Genomic DNA, 17,163 nt, shown 5'->3' on the forward strand with positions numbered 1-17,163 from the left:
TGGACGCAAGCTATATTAATCCTCCTCTTCTTAAGAATCTTAACTAACTCTATGGACTTTCCCGATAAAGTCCCAATATTTCAAGACCCTACTCTCAACCTAGAAGCTCCCTCAACCCCTTTAGCCCCCCCAACCCTAGCCCCCGATCCCAACTATTAAATGACAAATAATCCTGGAAAGTTGGTTTCGCGTGGAGTTAAATAATTGCGACACGTTGCTATTGAGTCTTTGCCCCCCATAAATGCACTTACCTTATTTTGTGGAACATCATCTGGTCCTTCTTTTTCTTGTAACTTTGTTCAGTACACACTTTGCTTGTGGTTTGTTATTTTTCCTGTATGATATGTTCTTATAGAGTTATATCTATGTAGCAAGTCATTTGCCGGTAATTCATGTATGATTATCGGAAACATGTTTGCATAGAAGGGAACCTCATACTCAACATCTTTTCCTTCTCTGCATAGAAGGGAACCTCATACTCAACATCTGTTCCTTCTCTAAAGCTTACGGGATGATGGATGGAGAGCTGGATATGTAAGTATTGCTCATTCTCATTCCCTTTTATCTTCTGATTTGAGACAGTAAATTATTCGGACCAGCTTGGCAATGTTCCTGTTCAGGATTGAGCTCCTCTGTCTCTTTAATCAGATTTTCTTGTTTGTGGGAGTTTAGATAATTGTTTGTGGTGGAACTGCAGACCTCCAGTATTGCATGGACCTGTTGCGGGCTCAATACAAGAAAATCTTGTTGGTTCACTGGCAGGACCCGTGGGAGGTGTGACCATTGGTGGACCTAGAGCAGGTATATCGCCAAGTCTGCAAGGAAGTTCATATGCTGGAGGTCCTCCGAAGGAGTCAAGTTGATAGTGCACCTGGGCAAATAGGAAGTCATGCTGGTCAATTATATGGATCGCATGGTAATGCTTATAGGCCTGTGCCATACATGGAAAGCTCTAAGGGGTTGCGAAATACCATACCTGGTGATGCTAATAGGCCACCACCATACTTGGAAGGCTCTGTGGAGTTGCTGAACACTATACACCCACCATATCAGTTTGCTAATACTGTTCCAGCAACTGAACTAAACCAAAGCAGTGGCTCGTACTTCGTCCTCCTTGTACCAGCAGAGATAGTTTTGCTTTGGCAAGACATTACTTTTTCCTTTAGTTTCCATTTCTGTAGTATATAAAGGCTGTCTAGAAGTAATTTTTCAGTCTCAGAAATGTTTGTGTCTTATTAGCTACTAAAAATCTGATTTGGCCCATTTGTTGCTATTCGTTCTCAATTATTAGATGACAAATAATCCTGGAAAGTTGTACTTATTTTAGCTTTTGAAAAACAAATTCGGCAACTCTCCAAAAACACTTATTTTCTCCCAAAAGCTTGGTCAAAAGCCTCGCAATTTTTAAAATAAATATTTTTCGCCTTCCAAAAGCTTGACCAAACAAGCTAGATATTATGCTAAAAATTATATTTTCAGGTAAGACAAGGATCTAAATATATTTTTTTTAGTAAAAATAATATAGGAAGATGCCTTTCAATTTCTAACTAAATTAGATTTTGCATTATTATAAATGAGGCTATTACCAGCTATTGACTGAAGTGATAGAGAACTACTAAATTCCATAAAAAGATAAAAAAGGTAACGCATACACATACTATTAGGAAGTGAGCCTAGTCAGTGTGAATACGATGAATAATTCCGGTGCAGCGACGCCACCATTGGCCACCCAGCAATCACATCTCCGCCAACTCTCGGAGTCTCTCTCCGCGTTCCAACAATGCTTTAGTGATCTACAACTACACATTAATTCCATCCGTACCTCCATCGACTCTTTACTGCCACCGCCTCACACAAGTAACTCCACTCCTTTACTCGCCACATCATCACAGCCCGCAGCACCAGCCCCGGAACCCGAACCCGAACCATCTTGGGAATCTGATCCCTCTGAAGACATAGAAGAAGAAGAAGTCGAGGGAGAGGAAAAGGATGTGCAAAAAGAAGAATACAACGAGAAAGTGAAAGAAGAAGAAGTGAATTCTCCTCATTCAGAGTTGAAACCGTCTCGTTCGGAGTTGATTACGCCTGGTTCGGAGTTGAAATCGCCCGGTTCGGAGTTGGAAATCTTATGCCAAACAATGGACAGTGAAGGTCTACGGGAGTATATGATAACACATATCCAATATACTCACGAACTGCGTGTACAAGTTCCTAAAGCATTGAAACTTTCACCCGGACCAGCAAGTCTTGTATTTAAATGTATGGGCAAGTTTTATAACAAAGGGAGCAAGTCGTATGTTAATAACTCACCTTTGATCCAGGAAAGGAAGACCAAAGTACATCATAGAAAAAGAGCCAAAAGGAAGGCTTTAGTATTGCTTTTGGAGTGTTTCTTGTTGATGATGGGAACCGACGACGATAATAAGGGATTTGAGATTGAGAAAGAGGTGAAGGAAGAGGCAGAGCAAGCAGCTTTAGCATGGTTAAAGAGGATGAATCTTGAAGGTGGTGTAAAACAGGCTCAAGAAATGGATGCCCGGGGATTGCTCATGTTTATTGGGTGTTTTGGGATTCCAGATAAATTTAATGACGCATGTATCAGAGATTTACTTCAGGTAAGTAATATTAATTGGATTTCTGATGCTATTAGGAGATCTAATGTTCTCATGGCAAAGATTCCAGAAATAATAGGGGACATGGTGGCCAATAAGACAGTAGTTAAAGCTGTTCACATTGCCTATTGTTTTGGAATTCAGGACAGGTTTAACCCTAAGAAACTTTTGGCATCATTTTTAAGAGAGTCTAAAAGTTCATTTGACAAAATGAATGGATCACAAGGTGCACATCCAGGGAATATCGGAGCAAAAAGGAAGTACTTGAATGATCTGAAATCGGTCATTAAATGTTTGCGATGTCACAATATTGATCCTGCAAAACTTCTTGGGGGTTGGCAAATCAATATGAGAATAATGAGCTTGGAGAAAGAAATTGCTGAATTCAATAAGCAGATAGCTGATCATAAGATGGCACAACCAAATGCTGGATTACGTAAGAGAAAAGTCTATGAAACTGAGTGGTTGAGCAACCAAGAAGTGAAACGCTCACATTTTTCAAATCCATGGCCGCCACATCAGCAGCAAAGAGTTGTTGTTAATCATGTTGTTAGCAACAACACCTTGTTAGAAGGTGGTGGAACTGCTGGCCACAATTATGGTTATTCTATGTCCCCTCCGGTATTGCATGGACCTGTTGCCGGCTCAATACATGAAAATGTTGTTGGTTCACTGGCGGGAGCCCTGGTAGGTGCGGCCATGGTTGGACCTGGAGCTGGTATATTGCCAAGTCCGCAAGGAGGTGCATATGCTGGAGGTCATGGAGGGAGTCGAGTTGATAGTACACCCAGGCAAGTAGGAAGTCATGCTGGTCAATTACATGGATCGTGTGGTAATGCTTATAGGCCTGTGCCATACATGGAAAGCTCTAAGGGGTTGCCAAACACCGTACCTGGTGATGCTAATAGGCGATCACCACCACAGTTGGAAGTCTCTACGGGGTTGCCAAACACTATACCTCCACTATATCAGTTTGCTGGTACTGTTCCAGCAACTGAACAAAACCAAAGCAGTGGCTCACAGGCAGTTGATGCTCATCCTTCGTCCCCCTTGTACCGTAGTTTTGCATTGGCCAGACATAACTTTTTCCTTTAGTTTCCATTTCTGTAGTATGTAAAGCCAGTCTAGATGTGGTTTCTACCGTCAAAGAAATGTTTGTGTTTCATTAGCTAATAAAAATCCTAGCTTGGCCCAGTTTGTCCAAATATGTCTAGAATTTTATCTTTATTTTGGCCCATTTGTTGCTATTCTTCTCAATTATTAGATGACAAATAATCCTGGAAAGTTGGCTTCTCGTGCTGTTAAATGATTACGACATGTCGCTATTGAGTCTTCGCCCTCCATAAATGCATTTATCTTATTTCGTCGAACATCGTACACACTTAGCTTGTGGTTTGTTGTTTTTTCTGTATGATATGTTCTTATATCTATGTAACAAGTCATTTGCTGGTAATTCATGTGTGATGATCGGAAACATGTTTGCGTAGAAGGGAACCGCATACTCAACATCTTTTCCTTCTCTAAAGCTTAAGGGTTAATGGGATGGGGAGTTGGATATGTAAGTATTGGTCATTCTCATTCCCTTTTTTATTCTGATCTGAAACAGAAAAAATTTCGGACCAGCATGGCAATGTTCTTTTCAAGACTGGAAAGGCAGTATAGCCCCTTCTCTGTCTCTTCTGTCTCATGATGGTTTATCCTTTTTTAATCAGATTTTCTTGTTTGTGGGAGTTTAAATAATTATCTGTACTTATATATGTCATTTTTTTTCTTCTCGCCTTATCATATGGACATTATTTCAATAATGACCTTTTTTGAAATTGAATCGTTTTCACACTTTGCATTGTGTTGATTGCAGGTCCTGTGATGACCCACTTGCATTGTCTCGATGTTTCAAATTTATGAACTGGTTGAACTATTTGATATTATATTTGGATAAAGTATTTGGTACATGCTATTAGCAAAATAAAGTGGATGCTTGTGTATGAAATTGAGTAGAGTTTTAATTCTCTTACTAGCATTGAAGATTACCATATACCGGCTATTCTTCCCCGTGGGCCACCCCCAAGTAAAATCCAGCTCTCTGATTGAATTTCTTTGATTCTTGAGAAACATAAAAAAACAGTAGCTGGATTTCCTGTCATGTTTCCCGTCTATATTTCCTTTATAGGACAGGATCGTCCATCAGGGACTCTTAAAAACAGTAGTTTAGACTTCCTTTTCATGATCTTATTCTATTTGGTTGAAGGTTGCTGTAGTTGGGCCAGGAATTGAACCCGGAAAGCGTGTAGATGTTAATGAAGCTGAAGAAAACATATTTGGCCTTGACTTGATGAACAATTGCGTATGATCTTTCATTTTGTACTAAAGTAAGAGTACTATCTTTGTAGAAGAGCTCATTTAGAAGCGTATGTCGGATTTTTTTCGGTTTCCTTGGCATAGACGAACAGATAATGTTGTTTTCATTCCCTGGTTCAATCGTGTCTATTCATCAGTTTTACAGGACTTGATGTAGCTTCTTCTTTTATTTTGTATCAGCTACACCAAAACAGAGTAAAGAAATAAAGCTGGGTGGCATTGACCAATAATGACGTGAAAAGCCATTTACAGTTAACTCTTTTCTTATATGTACATCAGTATTCTTACCTGTTCTCCTATATCAGTTCACGTTTTTTTAATTACATGGCACTTGATGTTTGGACATATTGCTGGAATGCTTCTTAGATTGCAGACATACATACCTCCATATCCGATGACTCCCAATCTTGAGTTGTCCAAAAATCCTTGTATGGTGGAACGAACAGGTATATTTAAGTAATCACCTGCTCAGATTGGGGGCAAGATAGTCTATTAACTTTGTGAAACTATTCTTCGCCCTACCTGTCAAAAAATGTTTGTATTCGTGTCAACTGAACAGCTATGCCATTTCAGCTCGCCTCCTGAATTCCTAATCTAGCATCTAATTTGATTTCAAAGAGATGATTTGTTGCTAGAGGATATCTGGTTATGAGATTGATCGTGTCCATCACGAATACTAATTCTTACTTGTGAAGTCCTAGATCTCCAAACTAAAGACCCCCAGTCCTTCATTTCTAAACATAGAAACTTTCTTATAGTAGCTGCTTCGGAAGTTTAAGGTTGGTTGAATGCTGCTTGATTTGAACTTCAGCTCGCCCTTCTATTCGTACTTTTGTGAATAACCCCTTGTCACTATCATACCACTTCAGTTTCCTCTCTTCTCTTTCTCTATAATTAGATAAAGTTGAGATTTTCTTATTATTTTAGTTTTGTTAGGAAAAACAGAACTCAATTTTGTTGATCTGGTGGGTGTTTTGTTCATGGATCTAACAAAGGTAGGATTATCCTTCAATTTTCTCTCTTTTCGCTTCCAAAGATTCTGATGCATGCACATTTTCTTCTTACTCTTTTGATTTGGTGTGAGAAGTGGAATTCGTTATAACTTAGATTATGAAGCTCTGCCCAAAATCATACTTAGTTGATAAAAGAAAAAACTCTCCCAAAATTGGGACTCCATCAAGAATGTCAAACATTTGTGTCTACTGTGTTATCTTAGAATTTATGTAAATTTCTTTAAACTTTCATGAACAGCTAAACTGCATGTTATGATTTTATACTCTTGGAGGTCGTTCGGTTGGCTGGCGTCTTAACTTGAACGCACTGAATCAGAGAATGCTTTAAGCAACAGGTGTGATTTGCAGTGTATGTGAATGATGAAATTTCTTTTATGCAAGTTGTTTTTATCTGTCTACGGAAACAGTTATGGGTGCTTAGTGTTTTTGCATTAAACAAAGACATTTCTTTGTGGTAAACATGTGCCCGTTAGTCTTACAGCTTTTGTCTAATGTTGTCAGTGGATATAGTGATGTAGCAGTTACTTCGCCAAGATAGATGATGAATATTGGGAAGAGTGAAGACCTAGAGCTGCCTCCCAAATCAAACTTGTTTTGATATGCAGTTGGAAACTTCTCTTCATTGAATCATAAATGAGGACACAGAAATATTACAAAAATTATCCTTTTGTTGGCTTGTCACCAACTAAACACGTCATTTTGTTGTATGAAATTTCAAAACTCAAGCTCAAGGGAAGATTGTACATTACTAAGTATTCTCCAGACTGTCTGTACACTCATAATTTGTGGATTAGATTTATGTGTTACAAGTAAGCCCTGCACACTTTCTTGGTAACACAGGTAGTACAATTTAGTTCAGTTTTGGTTGAAGTAAATTCCGAGCCCTGACTTTTCATAATTTATGCTATAGATCTTTTCAATCTGCCCAAAGGACCTCCCGTATCCACGCATTGGTCAATATCACTGCATGAAATTGTTTCTTAAACTAAGTAACACGCGGGTTATAATGTCTATACGGGAGTTTATCTACACTAGAAGTCTAGAGTATAATCCAACATTTTCCCATTTTACTTGAAATATAATATTTCCATAATGGAGCTGCTATAAATTAAGATTGTCTGTGAATATGCAATTTTGTGTAAAATCAAGTATTTCAGTTCAAGCACTTAGATCCAGCTTAAGCTAAGAGGACGTTCGGACTTGTACAATAAGGAATGCACTAAGATGTAATTGTTGAATCATTCATTTCAGTAATGAATTATGATAAAGATTTAATCTACTTTGACAATTTGGAGAAACCATTGGTAGAGATCGTTTCCCCCTTTAATGTCAGGCAAGTGGGTTTTGGATACCAGATGATTATATCAAAAAATAAACTTTGAACATTTTGGAACATACTTTGACTATACTCAACTGATGGGGTGGGGTTAAAGAGAGAGAAGCCCGCCAACATGACAACACAAATGTGATAGTAAATTCTCCTCAAATAAAGAAAATCAATCAGCTATGCCTCAAAGCCAAATCCCCAAGAAAAGGAATAAAGAGAGAGACTGCAAATATCTAGATGTAGAGGCTACAAATTTCTCCTGATAGCTTCCCCCGGTTATGAACCAGACGTGTATGTGTAACGCGATTGGACTCCAATAACAATTTCAACTAATTTTTCTGCATTTCAAGACCAGCCTTTGTCAAAAAATTGTGAACATAGAAGCCAAAAACTGAACTCCATGAATATCTTAAAACATACCTGCAACAAATCCAAGAATGGGAACAGGTTGCGCTAGCCTTTGAGTGCTTTTGAGTCTTTGCCTGCAATAACAGAAGGCACTAGCATCATTCTACTTGATTCCAAGTTCTCGTTGAAGGCATTAGTTAGTAATAGCGTAACCATCAGAAGCATATGTAACAAGAAGAAAACACATAATTACCTGGTATACTTGGTAAAAAATGGATCCCACATTAGGTACAACGCCCATAACATTCTCCGCCTTTTCAACTACATAGAGTGTAGAACAAAATCATTTTATTTCAGCATGTAAAATAAAATTTTAAACAGGATTCATTACACGAGGGTAGGTAAATTTTGCATGGAAAAAGTGTGGGGCTGGTGGTGTGATGGTGGAGGAGTGCGTAAAAAAAGCCAGGAAAAAAAAAAAGACACTGATATAATTACGATAGAAATATGGTACAGTTCAGTTCAAGAAGGAATTACATCCATGGCACCCAACCAGAGTATATATAGAAGCAGGTCTAATAGGCGAAAAAAATGAGGAAAAAGTTATAGAACAAATGCTGTTAATTTGAGGAGGCACAACTGCTTAGTTTATACATGAGAAGGATATGGCTGCAGAGGAAGCCTAGTGTCAGTACGAGTGAACTTAGATTCCATAAGAGAAGAAAAATGCGGAAATTCTGAAGTATCCTAACCTCGTCCTTCTCAGAGTCAGAAGGCTGAAGCTGCTGAGTTTTCCCGCTATGCTGAGACATCAATGTAAATGAGAGAATGCTATTTCCGATGAGGTCCACAGCCAGCGACATACACCAGGGAAACCACGAGCGTGTTCCATATTTCCTCATCAATAGGACATAAACAAGAGGCCTTATGATGAACAAAATCTCGCCGGTCACAAAGAAGCCCCCAGGAATACCTTTCTCAGATAAGAAAGTCCGTAGACTAGGTTTCTCAACTAGTTTACCTATAAAGATATGTGAAAAAAAAAAAATTAAGAGCCAAGCGAGGAATACAATCAAATCGCCTGAATTTAGCTCTGAACCAACACCAATTACTTGTAGCATTCTTGCTAAAACTGCTTAAGGCAGATATTGCCCTGTCTTCAAGATTCCCCGAGTTTTGCAAATGTAGTTTTTTTGTGATACCAGACTCTTCTTTCCCTGTAGGCTTATCAAGCTGCCTCTTCATTTCTTCGGGACAAGAAGAATCAGAATCAGTTTCAGCATTTTCAGTCTCCCCTCCTTGTAAAAGCATTTTGTACCCAGAATTCCTGAAGATAAGTAGCCTAATACAAACCCTGAAAAGGAAAAAAAAAATGGTGCAAATATTTAGTCGTAAAGTACCAAATTTATTTTTTCGAAAGTATGAATAAGTTAGCTGGGACACTTACTTGACAGCCTCAGTAACGGCAATCAGATTCCATTTGTTCTTTTCACCATAAATCTGTTCACCCACAACCTCAATCGTTGTCTCCAAGTCTTTCAGTAAGGTAAGGCATAATGATAAAGGGATAAAAGCACACTCTGCACATCTCGTATGTACCTCGGTTGGACTTGTCTCTATTATAAATTCATTTACGGTAGTAATCATTCCTACAAGAGATGACACTGCAAGGAACAGACAGTTCAGGAAAGAAAAAGAAGGATAAAAAACATAGGTAAGAAAGTAAAAATGTTAAAATGAAGTAATTCCTTATTAATGTTTATCATTAGGTAATGAAACATTAAGCAAGGAAAACTTTTCCAATAAAGCCAACACTTCAATCTTAAAGTTGCTATAGTTTACACGACGAAGCCAACATGGAAAAGAGTGATCCCAAATTCGAAAGAGAAGAAATCCGTTTAGAAAGGCATACTTAAAGCAGAAAAAAGAAGCCTATTGTTACCAAAGTTTCACAAAACCTGCTTCTGGCCCAATTTCTGATTCAGCAAACTCATCTGGGAGGAGCCATGTCAAATACTGGACATTCAGAAAAAGTAAGTAAATTTGCATTCTGTTGACAACCACATTTTATCTCTGTCAAGTATGAGCAAGCTACAACCAATGCTTGAAGTAACAAGTAACAAAATAATTTCAAAAAATGAAAGATTTAAATGAAAATGGAAAAGCCGGGGAGAACACGAAAACTATGATATCTCTTAGTTTAGTGCAAATTTGGCAATGTAACATCTCAAGCAATGTTACCTTCCATCTAAGTTTGATTGCATAACTAGTGGCCATACCACTGAATTGTCATTCATTTCCATAAGAATTATTTGTAAAATTACTCATAAGGGGAAAGCATTTTTCCTACATACATTACCATTTACTCATCTTAAAAACAGAAAAATGATGGCCTAAAACAAAATTGAAATTTATCCACTAAACTCGTCCACCATATTCGAGAATTAAGTCCAATTTTCACTCTTGTAGCCAGTCAAAACTACTAGTTTTCACACCATACACAAGCAAAGGGCTATAAATTGAAAAATATTGATATATAGAGGGTCTTACATTGGCAAGAGTATCGAATTTAAGGACAAAATGTTTATTCCTCCTAATCCATCTCTTATAAGCCTCCATAGCCCTCCACAATCAGAGATGAGCTTTCACTCAGATATTATCAGGTTGGTGCTGGAACAGAAAATTAATATGTTGAGAAAAAATATTTGGAGAAGAAAAAAAAAAAAAAACGAAATTAGTATTGATAACATGTTCATCAATCATACAGTGAAAGTTGATGAGCATTTTCATGATCCAACAAGCAAGTATATGGGAAGAAGACAATAATTGGATCGCATTTATTAATGGGAAAATGCCCACGCGAAAACACACAACACTGGGGTGACGCCCCACTCAACCATTTTATTTTATTAAATTAAATGACGACTTCACAGGATATTTTTGATCCCACCGCACTACTTCTTCCATCTCAAATTATTTATCATTTTTTTTATTTAACATAATAAATGTTATCTTAGCAAAAAATATTTATATTAAAAAATTAATAATGCAATGTGAAATTTACTAAATTATCTCTATATAATAAAAATAAATTATTTTTTCCTCTTGATTAGAGCATGCTCAAGTAGTACACCTTGTTGACATAGGAAATCCAACAATATCAAGTTACTATGTGGTTTTTCAATCATCATTTAGATGTTACTTTAACTTGTCAGTTTTTTCTCTAAGGGTAGAGTTAGAAAAAAACTAACTAATTTATGTCTTGGTATGGGACAATTTTCTTTTGCTAAGGTGACACTTATTATGGGATGGAGGGAGTATTAATTAGGAGAGGTATATGATTATTTTTACCATTATTTATGTTTAAGTTATAATCTTTCTGCATTAGATGTTTATTCTAATTATATGTCATCTCCATTAATAATAAAATTCTACTACGGGTAAAATAAGAAGAAAAAGTAATTAATTGTGTCTTGAACTTCTAAAACGATAAATAATTTGAGACAACTATTTTTAATAATCACGGCAAATAATTTGAGACGAAGTGAGTATTCTTTAAATTCTTTTTATAGAAAGAAATTATCTGCACTTTCCAGTTTATAAGATGACTATATATTTGACTAGATATTGATTTTAAGAACAAAAAATAGAAAAAGGAATAACTTTAGAGACGAAACATAAATTGAGAAAAATGTTAGTAATAGTTTTAGAACATACCCAATATTAATGAATTTAACTTAATAGCAGTTTATGAAGAGCTTAGAAGATTTCACTTGATGTCAGCAACAGTATATAGTCGTGTGACTTTTTATATAAGTACTAGACCGCGTATGCCCGTGCGCACGGACCCAACAGTTTGGATTATAGTATATCTATGTGTATGTATTTGGATAGTGATAATATATATATATACACACTATGCTCAAAACACGATTAATATAATATTTTAATTTGTGCTCCATATCTAAAACTTTATTATAACTTAATAGCAGTTTATGAAGAGCTTAGAAGATTTCACTTGATGTCAGCAACAGTATACAGTCGTGTGACTTTTTTGTATAAGTATATATAATCTACTAGTTATGTGAGGCCCGTGCTAAGCCCGAGCCTGAACTCAAGATATAAAACTAGATATTTTAACTAAAGAAATATAATTTGTGTTAATACAAGTGTACAACAACAACAACAGTCATATACCCATTGTTGTCCCACAAGTGGGTAGTTATATGAAAGAAAATTTTTCATTCCACTCCTTTAATATTTTAACTTCCATTTTGATGAAATTATTTACTTCAAATCAAATGTGGAGCCAGAATTTGACATTTATAACTTATGTATCCTAATTTTCTGAAGTTATTTAGTTCTAAATAAATAATCTATACATAGTTAATGAACTTTTAAGACAAATACATAATTTAACTTGTACAGCCGATGGAGCTGCTCCTCTCTTAATTAGGGATTAGGGGTTCGAACATGGATATGGAAAAAATCTTTGGAGGAAGCGCTCCCCCCGAAGAGGCTCGATACAATACGAATTATCTGGATTAATTGGGCTCAAATGCGGATATCGAGCACCAACCAGAAAACCAAAGAACATGAAAAATGAGGTAGGAGGTTCGATAGCTTTTGAAAAGTAGACCTTAAAAATAAAAAACAAAAAAATTGACTTAAATAAATAAGATTACGACCTAAAAGTAATTAATTAAAAAACAATTTAAAAAAATGAAAATTATTGTGAAAACTACAAAAATCCCCAGATTCGATAGCTTTTGAAAAGTAGACCTTAAAAATAAAAAACCAAAAAATTGACTTAAATAAATAAAATTAGGACCTAAAAATAATTAATTAAAAAGTTTTTAAAAAATTGGAAAATTATTGTGAGGACTACAAAAGTCCTCACATTTGCTCTTATATTATATAGTAATATATATATATATAAAAGCAATATCACATCACGTCTAGTATAAAATATTCTATACATAAAATTGCATATAATTCATTCCCTCGTATTTTTTTTTTAGCTAATTAATAAGTGTCAAAACAAAGAACAACTGCTCCAATCGCTTTAGGTTATACTGACTAATATAGGTTACTTAACGTGCGATATCTTCGTGGGCAAAAAAATTCCTAACTTTCTTTAATTTTTTTAATTACATAGGGATAGGGAAGGGGGAATGAGAGAGAGAATTACAACGTGGGATTCAAACCCTCACCAATGAGGTGAAAGTTCACTTAGCCAACCAACTAAGGGCAATTTACAGGATTGCCTTTCGCTGGGGGTGGTCTTTAATTTTTACCCCTCAAAATGGTGGTCTTTAAATTCTGCTTTTCAGACAGAATTTTTGCCCGTGTAAATTCTGCCTTAAGGCAGAAATTCTCCCTTCAGGTTGAATTTGCATGGGCAGAAATTCTGCCTGTGCAACCCAAATTTGCAAAATTCTGCCTTGCGATTTTTTTTTTAACTGATCTGGGGTTCGAACCCACAACCTTGGGGTGTTAGGCGAGGGGTAAAATTTAAAGACCACCAATTTGAAGGGCAAAAATTAAAGACCACCCCAAATAAAGGGCAATCTGCGCAAAAAAAAAAAAGACCAACTAAGCTACTAAGTTCCTACTAAAAAAATAAAATCTAACATCTCATATTTGTATTTAATCAATAAATTCATGATACGCGTTATTACATACATACTTAGGGCCCGTTTGTCCATAGAATTATTCACTTTTTTCCGGAATCAGCATTTGGGCATAAGAATTCCAAATACAACTTGAAGTTGTATTCCGGAATTCCAAAAATAAGAAAAACTTGTTTTTCAAAATTTTCACTTTTTTCACAACCAAAACAACCACTTTCAACAACAAAAAAATACAATTTGAAAAAGTATGGCCAAACACAACTCCAACTCCAACTCCAAAATTTCAAAAAAAGTGATTTTTTTTTTTTGGTTTCTATGGCCAAACGCCAATTGTAAATTTGATGTGAATGCGCTGTGTGCGAGTGATTGAGAAAAGGACATAAATGGCCCCTTAATTATGAGTGTAGGTTCAAAATAGTCCTTTAACTATGCACTTAATAGTTTTGGTCCTTTAAGTTTGCCACAAATTAATAAAAATGGTTCCTTAACTATGAGAGTTGATTAAAAATAGTCCCTTAAGTATGCGCTTAACAGTTTTGGCCCTTTAAGTTCACCAAAAGTTAACACTTTTAGTCTCCAACAAAATATTCATCGAACTCTGTTAGATTTGACTAGAACAATGAAAAAAAAGAAAAACTTAGCAAAGAACTCACAATTAGAGGTACACATCACTAAAGAAAAGACTAGACAAAACCGACGGACGTTAGTCCATTATAGGAAAAAAACAACAGACTTGATAATGTCAGAAAATAGTGTCTCGAAACAGAAAGACCAATAGACTCTGTTGATTAAAACCGAAGGACTCCATCAGCTAAGTAAAATACACCAGACTTAGGAAATAAATTAGAAATAACAGAAACTACAAAATTTGTCACTACTAAAAACAAGCGACAAAAATAATTGACGAAAACAGATGGATAAAATTGTGGGACAGTATTTTTTTATTTTCTTTTAATTTTTATTGTTTTTTACGAAAACCAATGGACATCCGTCGGTTATTTTCGAGGAAAAATGCGCCTTTTTTTTTTTTAAAAAAAAAAGAATCACTACAATTGAAGTATTTATTTTTATACCGGGTTTTCAGTAAAAACGAGTCTAGTGTATTTTACTTAGCCGATGGACTACCTCAGTTTTAATCGACAGAGTCCGTCGGTCTTTGTGTTCCGAGACATCATTTTCTGACATTATCAATTATGTAGGTTTTTCTCGATTTTCCCTATAACTGACTGATGTCAGTCGATTTTGTCTCGAGGTATTTAGCCTTTCTTTAATAATGTGTGCCTCTAGATGTGATTTCTCACTATATTTTTTTTAGTTCACGTCAAATCTAACAAACGGAGTTCGATGAATATTTTGTCGGAGACTAAAAGTGTTAACTTTTGGCGAACTTAAAGGACCAAAACTGTTAATTTCATACTTAAGGGACTAATTTTAACCAACCCTCATAATTAAGGGATCAATTTTGTTAACTTGTGACAAACTTAAAGGACCGAAACCGTTAAGTGCATAGTTAAATGACTATTTTGAACCTACTCTCATAGTTAAGGGACCATCTATGTCCTTTTCTCGTGAGTGATTATTCCTTCATAATAGTGGTACTACTGAGCATTATCTATCCGAATGTCTAAACTTGTCTCAAAATACGATGTATGTAAAGTGGTTAAATTTATCATTTAAAATGAAACCAGAGGTTGCCAGTTCATGATGCTTAGATAATGATTGTGTGTATATTAAGGAAGACTATAAGATTGTAATTCGAAATGCATAAATGATTGTGTGCTTAAATAACATGATGTCTTCCTCCAAATCGTTTAAAATGTTTTCGTTCCTGCTAATTAATTATCACCGACAATCAGTGTATATAAAATGGTACAATGAGGATTTGTTACTTGTCTTATTTGAATTTTAATGCAAGAAAGTGTTTGGTTCGAAATAATCAGCGCATCATCTGGAAGCTAATAATTGTAAACCTTGAACAAAATAAATCAGATATACTAAAAAAACATAATATTTTAACAGAATTTGATCAATTGACCTACATATGAAAAACTATAAAGGAAAGCATAAAAACTATGGAGGGAATAACCTCCCCCTAAACAAGTCTCTCTAAACTACATTGTGAATGCTATTGTATTTTTGTTTGAAGTGAATATCCTCAATTTATAGAAGTGCAAAACTTCTCAAAAAAAAAGGGGGGGGGGGGGGGGGGGGGTGTTGGGGATGAATATGTAGTCTTTTTCCACAAAGAAAATATTTTCTACCAAGAAGTCCTTTATGAAGTAAAACACAATTATGATAGAATCCAAATAAGGTAAAAAATTCAGGGTAAACTCTAACAGAAAAATGATTAGTGAAGCCCCAATTTATTTAGGATTGAAATATTGTGAAAAAAAAAAACTATATCTTCAAAAGCTAATCTATCTATATATAATATAAAGTTAGGCATAGACAATGTGATGTGGCACCTCTCTATGACCTACAATCATATTTATCTTTTTTCTCCTTTTTTGGCATTTTTCTCTCTTATTTGGTTTATTTTTTCTTTAACATCATTATTATTTATTTAATGTGCAATTAGAGAGGGTAATTATAGGGTGAAACATAAATGATGGCTTTATTGTTGAAATTGAAAAAGACAATGAAAAGTTGTAACTTCTTCAACAACTTATTGCACTCAACAAATCAATTAGCCTTCGTTACAGTTTGATCTATCCCTTTATTTAAGGTCTAGAAAATCTGCAAACAAATAAATCAATATACCTTATTTATTGTCATTCCTTAATATTACTATCATTTATGCCCACGTTCCTTCCTTATGAAAGCTTTCCTCAATTCCTGATGAATATCAGTCGTTAGTTATTTCTTATTCTTCTTATACCCACGTTGCCACCACCATTAAATCCCATTACTTTGATCATTCATAACGTAAATATAATTGCAGCTAGGTTAGACCTATAAATAGTACTCTGAAGCATTTGATTTCAAGCACACATCCTCTTCCATTTCAAAATCAACTTCGTTTTGGCTTTATATATAGATTTTTGTCTCACCTCTTTCTTTCGTAGGTCTTCCCTTCAAAGGATTATCAAAAAGATAGGAAAAGAATCTCGTGCAATAGATTCACCACTGTTTCCCGGAAGTCTGTCTTCGCTGCATCAACATTAATTGATCAAGGTCTAGAGGGAAAGTTAGAGATTAGTTTGAGAGGGTAGTGAAGGAGAGTGTATTTAAAATTTCATGGATATTTTTTCATGTTCTTGTACTAAAGAGCATGCAACAATGTTAACAAAGAATTCATAGGAGTTCTATTCTCTCTCTTTTTTTTTTTAATTTTTTTTTTATTTGGACTCCTTTACGTTGTTGATTGTAATATGTGTGATGAATTCATAGAATAATTATGGAATTATTGGGATGGTAAAAAGAATATAAAAGGAAGAGGAAGAATTGTGTGGATTTTGCATAAAATCTGAAGTAAAATGAGGATTTTACTGATTTTAGGCGAGAATCAGCAAGAACAAATTAAGAGAATATTGATAAATTATGGAATGAAAATAATAGTAGGTGGCAATTTGCAAAAGTCATGAGTGAGGTCAGGGGCACAGAACCCTCAACTTTCAACACAGAGTATAAGTTTATGTGTAAAAAAAAATTAAAATTGTATATAAAATAGATATGAACTCATAACTTTTAAAATATAATGAGTTCAATACTAAAATTCTTAAGATTGAACCCATAAAATTTAAATTCTGAATCCGACTCTGAGTGAGGCGCTGAGTGACTTTGAAAATGATAAAAACGGGGGCAAAAAAAAGAAGATATGTTTCACAGATCTATCCATCTTGATTCCATCATTCAGGTCCATTTGTAGCCAC

General features: G+C 35.3%; 2 protein-coding genes across 4 annotated transcripts; one reads left to right on the forward strand and one right to left on the reverse strand.

The window, feature by feature from the left end:
* The first annotated feature begins 1,620 nt into the window (after positions 1-1,620).
* LOC132604341 (protein FRIGIDA-like) lies at positions 1,621-4,493 on the forward strand. The gene has a single exon (XM_060317821.1). The coding sequence runs from the start codon at positions 1,692-1,694 to the stop codon at positions 3,705-3,707; it is 2,016 nt and encodes a 671-aa protein (XP_060173804.1). The 5' UTR covers positions 1,621-1,691; the 3' UTR covers positions 3,708-4,493.
* Positions 4,494-7,271: 2,778 nt separating this feature from the next.
* Positions 7,272-10,565, reverse strand: LOC132604348 (peroxisome biogenesis protein 16-like). 3 transcript variants are annotated; one of them, XM_060317831.1, is made up of 9 exons: positions 10,424-10,565; positions 10,209-10,328; positions 9,617-9,674; positions 9,106-9,322; positions 8,771-9,012; positions 8,411-8,679; positions 7,912-7,979; positions 7,731-7,792; positions 7,272-7,648 (listed from the first exon to the last, which is right to left on the reverse strand). In XM_060317831.1, the coding sequence occupies exons 2-9, from the start codon at positions 10,275-10,277 to the stop codon at positions 7,587-7,589; spliced, it is 1,047 nt and encodes a 348-aa protein (XP_060173814.1). In that variant the 5' UTR covers positions 10,278-10,328; positions 10,424-10,565; the 3' UTR covers positions 7,272-7,586. The 3 variants fall into 3 exon arrangements, with proteins under 3 accessions (XP_060173814.1, XP_060173822.1, XP_060173829.1); XM_060317839.1 differs by having other exon boundaries at positions 9,601-9,674; positions 10,209-10,520; XM_060317846.1 differs by lacking the exon at positions 9,617-9,674 and having other exon boundaries at positions 10,209-10,520.
* Between the last annotated feature and the right edge of the window lie 6,598 nt (positions 10,566-17,163).

This window comes from Lycium barbarum, chromosome 1 (genome assembly GCF_019175385.1).
Source record: "Lycium barbarum isolate Lr01 chromosome 1, ASM1917538v2, whole genome shotgun sequence".
Lineage (NCBI taxonomy): Eukaryota > Viridiplantae > Streptophyta > Magnoliopsida > Solanales > Solanaceae > Lycium > Lycium barbarum.